We start from the raw sequence: 11845 nt of genomic DNA on the forward strand, positions 1-11845 counted from the left end.
TATTTATTTAAAATTTTTGAACAATAGTACCTAGTAGATTATTAAATATATCAATTTTAATTCAAGAAACCATTTACATACATGTGTTTAATCAATTCAACTGATCTCACTTTAACTTCCTCTTTACTATATCTTCCATCAATATCTGATATTCTCATACGTTCGAGCTCAATAATTAGCTTTGTGATGTCCATTCGGTCCTCTTCTCTAATCATGTGATCCCTCAGCCCTATAAGTCCCATCACGAACCCAAATTTACAATACATCTTCCACTCTTCTTTCAGTGTTTCCCTAGAATATGTTTTTTCTGGGTCGCAGTTCAGTCTTATTAAGGTATCCGACAACGATATGTGATAAACATCCAAGTAGTAATCGAGCTCATCATAGATGTCCGCTGATCCTCCAGCATAAAAGCAATAGGACAAATCGAAAACTGGAGTTCCAACTCTTGAACGATGAAAATCGATAAATCTTATGTCGACGGGTTTTTTGTTTTCCTGAAGTATAATATAATACAAATTTTTATTCAACCAGGCATCATAATTTACGTACATAGATTGGAGGAGATATACATATATATATATATATATATATATATATATATATATATATATATATACATATGGTAGCAGGGGCCCTGCTCTGTCATCAAACTCAATATTTTCGTTCCCCTTTCATTTATAGTCACTTTTTAAATGATTTCTTTAAAGACTTGAAAGAGTAGAAGGATTGTAGTTCTTCTTTTTCAATACTTCTATTGATATAATTCGAACTCACTTTACATGTATTTCTTTATTTGAAAAAAGCATTGTTTTTATTAACATGCGCGCCTGCTGCCTTATTTGTAACCCTCCTTTGCGCACCTCCTGCCTTCCTTGGGCTTGGTAGCTGATTTTCAGGCTCCCTCTCCGGAATCGGAAAATATCAATGGTCATTTTTCTAAACAATTCACGGCTGATTGATTCCAAAGTTTAGATAAAATTAATATAGTTTAAAGATACTAAAAAACACGCTTTTATAGCATTTAAAACAAAAAAAAATGAAAAATAAATATAGTTTAAAAACGAAATAAAAAGTTGATTTTCTTTTAAATAAGCTTAAAACAATAACGAACGAAAAATACTAGTATTATTGTAAAAAAGCTTGGGCGCTTTGTGCCATATTTTTTCTATATCAAGCGCCCTTCGCTTTTTTCACAATAATACTGGTATTTTCCGTTATTGTTTTAAGCTTATTTAAAACAATTATTATCATCATTTTTTGCGTTTAGAACATATTCATAACGCAGCAAATACTATTTTTTGCAATTTGTATCTTCTCTATTCCATCATTTATATTATAATAATATGTATAACAATGTGTCATCTGCAAATAAGTCGATTGATTGTCTATTATACTTATTGAACAATAAATATATTTGGAATATATTGAATAGCAATATTAAATAATAATAAAAGTATAATAATAATAATATAATATTAATACTAAATACCACTGTACTAAATTCCATAACATCGTAAATGCTGGTATCAAGATGTAAAAAAAAATATTACTATTCACATGAATAAATATCACCAAGAACCTCCTCAAGAATCTCCAAGACTTTCTTCTAGTTTTCAATACTGATAAATAAATTTGGATTGCTGAAAGAAAACATTTAGGTTTCTCCAATAAACTTACTTGAAGAAGTGAGGAATTACCTATATGTATACAAAATAGGGTCACAAAGGAATGAAATAATGTCCAAAATTAAAAAAAACATGAAAAATATTTATTTAAAATTTTTGAACAATAGTACCTAGTAGATTATTAAATATATCAATTTTAATTCAAGAAACCATTTACATACATGTGTTTAATCAATTCAACTGATCTCACTTTAACTTCCTCTTTACTATATCTTCCATCAATATCTGATATTCTCATACGTTCGAGCTCAATAATTAGCTTTGTGATGTCCATTCGGTCCTCTTCTCTAATCATGTGATCCCTCAGCCCTATAAGTCCCATCACGAACCCAAATTTACAATACATCTTCCACTCTTCTTTCAGTGTTTCCCTAGAATATGTTTTTTCTGGGTCGCAGTTCAGTCTTATTAAGGTATCCGACAACGATATGTGATAAACATCCAAGTAGTAATCGAGCTCATCATAGATGTCCGCTGATCCTCCAGCATAAAAGCAATAGGACAAATCGAAAACTGGAGTTCCAACTCTTGAACGATGAAAATCGATAAATCTTATGTCGACGGGTTTTTTGTTTTCCTGAAGTATAATATAATACAAATTTTTATTCAACCAGGCATCATAATTTACGTACATAGATTGGAGGAGATATACATATATATATATATATATATATATATATATATATATATATATATATATATATATATATATATATATATATATATATATATATGTACTTTTCATGTAGTACTACAGATATATATATATATATATATATATATATATATATATATATATATATATACAGTTTTGAAATCTGTTTTTCCGTTAATCAGCTGTCGCCCCCATACGAACGACAACTCTCAGAAGTTGAGAAACTTGTGCAAGCTAATGACTAACGAGGTCCTACCTTTTAACGTGTGATTCCTAACACGGTTGCAGAATCATCCCAGCTTCAACCAGATAAATTCTCTCGAGAAAAATATCTGGTCGGAGCGGGAATCGAACTCACGGCCTTCCGATCGTGAGTCGAGCGCACTACCACCGCGTCTCTAATTTTCATCGTTTTGACGTTTCGGCTCCTGCTTTGGAGCCATTCTCAAGAATCACTTAGATTTGTACCTACATGACTCGAGGACGAGGTCGTAATCATTCTTGTCCCCAGGTCTCGTTACTAGTTCTATGTTTGCTGTGTTCCTCTCTAAGTTCGTATTGGTCACTCTGTTGTTCGGGGCCCATATTTATGTTGTTGTAGCAAGTATCTGGTTTGCGTGACTGAGTATCTAAGTTATTTTCAGGTATCTTGCGTGACATCAATATCCTCCATGTTTGTGGTAGTCTCTGCGAATCATCTCGCTTGTTAAGGCAGTTGGGGAGTTTTTCAATTTCGATTGCTTCCTGAATTATCCTGGCATGAAGATTTTTCTCCCAAGCAATGGTCTTGGTGTTTTCGAAGCTTATTGTGTGGCCTGTTTCCTGGTGGTGTTTGAAGAGAGATGATGCTGGATCTGATTTGTGAATAGCTAGTTCATGTTCATAGGCTCTGTTGGAAATTCTTCTATTGGTTTGGCCGATGTTAGTTCTGGGGCAGTTTGAACATGGTATTTCGTATATGCCCTGTGCTTCATTGGGTATCGTATCCTTGGGTGTTCTTAACATAGTGGAGATTTGATTGTTGGCTGTGAATACACTCTTTACGTTATGTTTCTTCAGAATTCGGCTCACTTTGTCAGTGACTGAGAAAAGCTTTTGTCTGGTTGGTCTGTTCCTCGGGTAACTCGTGGGGTGGGGTTTGTGTTTGCTGTCGTTGGATGGGTCTTTGTATTTGGGAGACGGGATAGTCGTTTTGGTGAAGGGCGGCTGTGAGTTCGAATAGTTCCCTGGATCTATTGTGGTTGTCAGTGAATCTTATATAACGATGTATGAGGGAATTCAGAACGGAATTCAGCTGGGCCGGATGATGATGGGACTTGGCATTGAGGTAGCGGTTAGTATGGACAGGTTTTCGGTAGACCGTGTGTGAGAGGGAGTTGTTGGACTTTGTGATGAGAACGTCCAGGAAAGGAAGTGAGTTATTATTTTCAAATTCCATTGTGAACTTTAGGACAGGGTGTAAGGAGTTGATGTGGTTCAGGAATGCATGATATTCGGATCCATGGGCCATATGACGAAGACATCATCCACATATCGGAGCCAACACGTGGGTTTGAGATGGAACGTGTCAATGGCTCTGGCGAAGTCCACCACGCCAGGCCACGCCACGAAGTCCACGCCAGGGCGTGTGTAGGTGAACCAAATGAGCTCCCACACACGCCCTGTCCAAGTATCTTGCGAATATCCTTCAACCACTAGCCAAAAAATCCTCATCATATGTCCGAAACTCCTATTACTTCATAGAAATTCTACAATCCTTCAATATCCAACAAACAAACATCCTTGTCAGATCTGACGTAGCATCCCTTTTCACAAATATCCCAGTATCCGAAACTTTGTCCCTTCTCAAAACGAAACATCAAATCCCACAAGATAAGATCAACCTCATCAGCCACTGCATGTCCAGCACATATTTCCGTTTCCAGGACAAATTCTACAAACAAGTCAAAGGCGCCCCAATGGGTTCTCCTCTCTCTCCAGTCCTTGCAAACCTCTACATGGAGGACTTCGAAACCAGTGTCATTGACACGTCCCATCTCAAACTCACGTGTTGGCTCCGATGCGTAGATGATGTCTTCATCATATGGCCCCATGGATCCGAAGATCTTCATGTATTCCTGAACCACATCAACTCCTTACACCCCTACCTAAAGTTCACAATGGAATTTCAAAATAATAACTCACTGCCTTTCCTGGACGTTCTCATCACAAAGTCCAACAACTCACACACGGTCTACCGAAAAACCTACCCATACTAACCGCTACCTCAATGCCCAATGAAGCACAGGGCATATACGAAATACCATGTTCAAACTGCCCCAGAACTTACATCGGCCGGACCAATAGAAGAATTTCCAACAGAGCCTGTGAACATGAACTAGCTTTTCGCAAATCAGATCCAGCATCATATCTCTTCAAACACCACCAGGAAACAGGCCACACAATAAGCTTCGAAAACACCAAGACCATTGCTTTGGAGAAAAATCTTCAGGCCAGGATAATTCGGGAAGCAATCGAAATTGAAAAACGCCCCAACTGCCTTAACAAGCGAGATGATTCGCAGAGACTACCACAAACATGGAGGACATTGATGTCACGCAAGAAACCTGGAAATAAGTCAGGTACCCGGTCAGGCAAACCAGATACCTGCTACAACAACATAAATATGGGCCCCGAACAACAGAGTGACCTGTACGAACTTAGAGTGGAACACAGCAAACATAGAAATAGTAACGAGACTTGGGGACAAGGGAGATTACGACCTCGTCCTCGAGTCATGTAAGTACAAATCTAAGTGATTATTGAGAATGGCTCCAAAGCAGGAGCCGAAACGTCGAAACTATGAAAATTACAGACGCGGTTCAACCCGGATAACAGTATATCAAATTACTGACCTATCCGAACACACACACACACACACACATATATATATATATATATATATATATATATATATATATATATATATATATATATATATACAGAGATATAGATATTATTGAGTGTGTATGATATAAATCACAAGGAGGAAATTCGTGGACATGACACCAAGAAATATGAAGGCAAACCGCGGACACGTGTTTCTGGCTATTGGCCTCATCAGCGCGGCGCAGCCAATTGCAAAGGTGGACAACAACTAGTTACCAAAAATGAAAAAAAAACATCACATATGCACGGTGTCACCAACAGGAGCCAACCGCACATTTGTGGTTTCAATTAGATGACCCAGCATTCCCAGGCATCATCTAACATCACCACGTAGGCAGCTATAGCTACCTGCGTGACTTCCGGGTCCAGGATATAGATACAGAGATATGCTGGGTCTTCTAATTGAAACCACAAATGTGCGGTTGGCTCCTGTTGGTGACACCGTGCATATGTGATGTTTTTTTTTCTTCATTTTTGGTAACCAGTTGTTGTCCACCTTTGCAATTGGCTGCACCGCGCTGATGAGGCCAATAGCCAGAAACACGTGTCCGCGGTTTGCCTCCATATTTCTTGAGTGTCATGTCCACGAATTTCCTCCTTTTGATTTATATCATACACACTCAATAATATCTATATCTCTGTATCTATATCCTGGACCCGGAAGTCACGCAGGTAGCTATAGCTGCCTACGTGGTGATGTTAGATGATGCCTGGGAATGCTGGGTCTTCTAATTGAAACCACAAATGTGCGGTTGGCTCCTGTTGGTAACACCGTGCATATGTGATGTTTTTTTTTCATTTTTGGTAACCAGTTGTTGTTCACCTTTGCAATTGGCTACACCGCGCTGATGAGGCCAATAGCCAGAAACACGTGTCCGCGGTTTGCCTCCATATTTCTTGAGTGTCATGTCCACGAATTTCCTCCTTTTGATTTATATCATACACACTCAATAATATCTATCTCTGTATATATCTCTGTATATATATATATATATATATATATATATATATATATATATATATATATATATATTTGTGTGTGTGTGTGTGTGTTCGGATAGGTCAGTAATTTGATATACTGTTATCCGGGTTGAACCGCGTCTGTAATTTTCATAGTTTCGACGTTTCGGCTCCTGCTTTGGAGCCATTCTCAATAATCACTTAGATTTGTACTTACATGACTCGAAGACGAGGTCGTAATCTCCCTTGTCCCCAAGTCTCGTTACTATTTCTATGTTTGCTGTGTTCCACTCTAAGTTCGTACAGATCACTCTGTTGTTCGGGGCCCATATTTATGTTGTTGTAGCAGGTATCTGGTTTGCCTGACTATCATCATCTGGCACTCCTCAAACAGTTTGAGGAGTGCCAGATGATGACAGTACTACCAACTGTCGAAAGCGCTCGCAGATAATTAATAGAAGATATAAAGCTTCAAATCCTTTTTGTAGAATTTGATATTGAAATACTCAAAATAAAGGAAAATTAGTTGCATCAATCAAAAATATATATATATATATATATATATATATATATATATATATATATATATATATATATATATATATATATATATATATATATATATATATATATATATATATATATATATATATATATATATATTTTTGATTGATGCAACTAATTTTCCTTTATTTTGAGTATTTCAATATCAAATTCTACAAAAAGGATTTGAAGCTTTATATCTTCTATTAATTATCTGCGAGCGCTTTCGACAGTTGGTAGTACTGTCATCATCTGGCACTCCTCAAACTGTTTGAGGAGTGCCAGATGATGATAGTCAGGCAAACCAGATACCTGCTACAACAACATAAATATGGGCCCCGAACAACAGAGTGATCTGTACGAACTTAGAGTGGAACACAGCAAACATAGAAATAGTAACGAGACTTGGGGACAAGGGAGATTACGACCTCGTCTTCGAGTCATGTAAGTACAAATCTAAGTGATTATTGAGAATGGCTCCAAAGCAGGAGCCGAAACGTCGAAACTATGAAAATTACAGACGCGGTTCAACCCGGATAACAGTATATCAAATTACTGACCTATCCGAACACACACACACACACATATATATATATATATATATATATATATATATATATATATATATATATATATATATATATATATATATACAGAGATAGATATTATTGAGTGTGTATGATATAAATCAAAAGGAGGAAATTCGTGGACATGACACTCAAGAAATATGGAGGCAAACCGCGGACACGTGTTTCTGGCTATTGGCCTCATCAGCGCGGTGTAGCCAATTGCCAATTGCAAAAGTTAGTGTCAAGATACAGTTTTTCATGCTTAATATTTCAATAAAAAAAAATTGAGATTGATTGAAAAATGCACATTCTACAGGGGTGGTTCCATTTTAAATGGGTCACACTGTATATATATATATATATATATATATATATATATATATATATATATATATATATATATATATATATATATATATATATTTGAATGATTCAATTAATTTTCCTTTATTTTCAGTATTTCAATATTAAATTTTCCTTTATTTTCAGTATTTCAATATTAAATTTTATAAAAAGGATTTGAAGCTTTATATTTTCTATTAATTATCTGCGAGCGCTTTCGACAGCGCTTTCATCTTCTAGGCACTCCTCAAGTGCCTAGAAGATGACAGTACTACCAACTGCAATAGAAGATATTAAGCTTCAAATCCTTTTTGTAAAATTTTATATTGAAATATATATATATATATATATATATATATATATATATATATATATATATATATATTCCCCCATGTATCTTCCTCACTAACAGTTGTGAAAACACAGTATTTATTTAAACTATTATGTAAGCAATAAATGGAAAAACTTACATTATATTTGAACATGAAATTGCTTGGCCAACAATCGCCATGTGTAATCACAGCATATTTATCATAATACTCTGTGAATTTCGAAAAACCCATCCATCCATTATCGATATATTTTTCAAATTGCTGGATCATGTTTCTGTTACGTTCCCGTGGCAAATATGTTCCGCACTCGTGTAAAACAAGAGAAAGAGTTTTTTTCCATATCTTCATATCTTTAAGGCCGCTCCAATAGTTGTATAATCCCTGAGATACTATCCGAAAACTGTGGGGAAATTTCGATTTGAGCGCCATAGATACTCCATGAAATTTTCCATATTCAGTAAAAATCAGCTCAAAATGTTCTTTGTTAAAAAACACGCGTTTATCTATCGTTTTGAAATTTTTAGATTTCAAATTTTCTAAAATCAATTTTTCTTTTCCTAAGTCTAAGTCGGTGATGTAACATTTGGCTATTTTATCGAATAACCCTGAACATTGGGCTGCATCTTGAAATCTCACAAAATTTTGCCATATTGTCTTATAGAAGATGCATTCGTTGCGATACATTTTTTCTATGGGATAACTTTTTCTTACTATTGATTCTGTTTTTGCACATTTCGCCATCACTTCCAGTGTTTCATTAGTTTGTTTGTCTTGAATTGTAACGAAAAGCAAATCACCCATATACCCTTCTTGTTGTCTATTTCTTTCGTGATACGTAATAAGTGGCTGTGATCCTTTGAAGCCTGCTAGTATCATGACATCTTTCAATAAATAGTCAATACTTGGTGACAATTCCAATTCAAACTGCAATGGGCAATCAAAACTCATCATGAATTATTTAAGTGTACAATAATTTCCCCCAAAAGACTGGAATTTGTTCGCGTATTCATTCTAGTAGTTATCTATATTTTTAAATATACACTTTTTGTTTCCTTTTTTGTAGTTTTGTAAAAAATAGGGAAAACAAATTGTGAAGAAACAGAGTCGAACTGATTTGTTTACTAGATTTAGTATCAATAGTTGAAGGGGTCTTTTAGGAGAGATTAGTTTTTGGGAAAGAAAGGTTCTGGCTTTCTACTTCTGCATCTTAATACAAATGATGTGGGAATCTTTCAAAGAGAAGAAGAAAAGAAATCAATTTCAAAATAAACTTTTTACAAAGATGTGTAGATCATGCAAAGAAGTAACTTTAAGACACAAACTGAAAGAAAAAGCCCTCTCGAAACAGTTACTTTCACATAATCTTCAAATTATACGAAAAAAAAATACTTTCGAAACAACTACTATGTCACGAATGAGTTGAATCTGCTCATGTCATCGATGACACTGAGTATATACTTTAGGAAATTTCTATCAGTTGAAAAATTTCCTTGGGCCCAATAGCAGTAATCCAATCGTTTATATTTGTTACCTTCTTTCAATGTACGCAAGAACTTTGGTTTGAAAGGTTTAATTTTATGACGAACTAGACATATAGGTACTCGAAATTTCTCTCTACTCAAATTTAATTGCTCAGACCTTTCACGCAAACTGATTAGTAGATCGACACGAATTGAAGCTTAGATATTACGAGTATCACCATCACGGTATAGTTCATGTAAACGATTTAGTGCAACCTACCTATTCCAACAGTTTCCCCTTTGAAAATATAGTTGGGGAGCTAACTAATTTCGTTAATCATTTCTGATTATATAAGAATCACAGAGCATTGATGATGATAGCACGACCATATGTTGAAAGCGCTCGTATATAACAAATAGGAGTTATGAAGTTGTAAATCCTTTTTGTAACATACATCAATACTGAAAATAAAGAAAAATAATTAGTTGCATAATTCAATATATATATATATATATATATATATATATATATATATATATATATATATATATATATATATATAAAAATATGAATAGATGAGTACCTTCTGATCATTCCCATATTGATTTCAATTCAAGAGCCACCGGTAGACAACTGTTTCAGCCTATTGGGCATCGTCATTACCGGGCAGGCGGTCCTCGATTGAAGACAAAATGTGGAAAACCAGAAAAGTACTTTATAAAAATAGCTGCGTAAACGCAAGCGAAACATAAGTGGAAACACCTATTGGTGTGACACCCAAGTCAACTTGACAAGTTTTTATGTCAGTGTTGGTGGTTTGACCAATCAACCGACAACTGCGATAGCAGAAATTTGGGAAGCTAACCTGAAATGCCATCGGAAAACGAATCCACATGTTTCTAGAAATGATAATTAATCGAGAAAGGTTAATGCAGTCAAGCTGCTGGAAAATTATTCCATAAAAATCAAAATATGAATAGATGAGTACCTTCTGATCATTCCCATATTGATTTCAATTCAAGAGCCACCGGTAGACAGCAACAACGATGCCCAATAGGCTGAAACAGTTGTCTACCGGTTGCTCTTGAAATGAAATCAATATGGGAATGATCAGAAGGTACTCATCTATTCATATTTTGATTTTTATGGAATTATTTTCCAGCAGCTTGACTGCATTAACCTTTCTCGATTATATATATATATATATATATATATATATATATATATATATATATATATATATATATATATATATATATATATGTATATATGTGTATATATATATATATGTATATATATACAGGGTGTCCCTGGACTTCCTCTTTTCCTCTCGGGAATGTATAGATGGGGTCAAAATATCACCAGTACTTCATATAACTTTTTTTCCTGAAATCCTTCGTTACCAAGTAACGGGCCCTCGAAGTTACAAAATGAAAAATGTTTTTCTTTGATAACTTTTCAAGTGAATATTCAAAATCATCCAAATTTTGGTAATTGACTAAACAAATGAATTCCTTCGATGAGCTTTCATGCAGGAGTCAGTTGTTTTGCTACAAAGTCAGGAACGGACTACCCCCGATGGTCCACACCCCAAAACTTTGAAATGACAGATATTTTTCAATATTTTTCAACAAATTAAGGTTACTTGGACAATTTTATGAATAAAAGTACTCGTGTGGAAAGTCGATCGGAGCAACGAGTCTTGATAAAAATGTAGTTTCACTCGACGACATCAAACCCGCTCGTCCACCATTATTTGAAATGAATAATTATCAAAGCAGAAATAATAATGATAACGTTAATTCAACAAGATTTATCCTGAGATGTCTACCATTATTCGAAAATATTAGTTTTTAAGGAAAATGGAAATGATAGGTAAAATGTTCATAACGAATTTTTATAATGCAAACACGTTTAACTAACGAAACTCAAGAGCCTCAAGAGCAAACAGAAATGAAAAATCCGCTACAGAAACTGCTCGATATGACCACCTTCTCTCTCTATACATTTTCTTAGTCTGCGAAGACACCCTCTCTGTACTTGAAATAGCATTCCAGGGTCGTTTCGTATGGCTTCACAATGTAATGTTATTCTATTCAACAATGCATCTCTTGTGTGAATAGGTGTAGCGTAAACAAGGCTTTTTAGATGCCCCCACAGAAAGAAATCCAATGGATTTAAATCCGGGGACCGCGATGGCCATGAATATGGCCCACCTCTACCAATCCATCTATTGTGGAAAATATGGTTCAGATGGTCACGCACAATCAAACTAAAATGAGGAGGAGCGCCATTATGCATAAACCACATATCTCTTCGGGTTTGCAATGGAACATGTTCCAAAAGTCCATTCAAATCGTTCTGAAT

The 11845-nt window shown here is 35.1% G+C and overlaps 1 protein-coding gene across 1 annotated transcript; it reads right to left on the minus strand.

The window, feature by feature from the left end:
- Positions 1 to 1751: 1751 nt before the first annotated feature.
- On the minus strand, positions 1752 to 9041 carry LOC111505720 (uncharacterized). Its single transcript, XM_074172949.1, has 2 exons — positions 8156 to 9041; positions 1752 to 2265 (listed from the first exon to the last, which is right to left on the minus strand). Exons 1-2 carry the CDS (start codon positions 8966 to 8968, stop codon positions 1825 to 1827), a joined length of 1254 nt encoding a protein of 417 aa, XP_074029050.1. The 5' UTR covers positions 8969 to 9041; the 3' UTR covers positions 1752 to 1824.
- Positions 9042 to 11845: the final 2804 nt, after the last annotated feature.

The sequence above is a fragment of the Leptinotarsa decemlineata genome, unplaced genomic scaffold, assembly GCF_025532065.1.
Source record: "Leptinotarsa decemlineata unplaced genomic scaffold, Ldec_3_MD MMD2_tig00000199_RagTag_RagTag, whole genome shotgun sequence".
NCBI classification, from domain to species: Eukaryota; Metazoa; Arthropoda; class Insecta; order Coleoptera; family Chrysomelidae; genus Leptinotarsa; species Leptinotarsa decemlineata.

Excerpts from the sequence above, each read along its gene's own strand:
- LOC111505720 (XM_074172949.1), bottom strand. The coding sequence starts at position 8,968 with ATGATGAGTTTTGATTGCCCATTGCAGTTTGAATTGGAATTGTCACCA. Across the intron at positions 2,266-8,155 it reads ATTTCATGTTCAAATATAAT|GAAAACAAAAAACCCGTCGA; the intron begins GTAAGTTTTTCC and ends ATTATACTTCAG.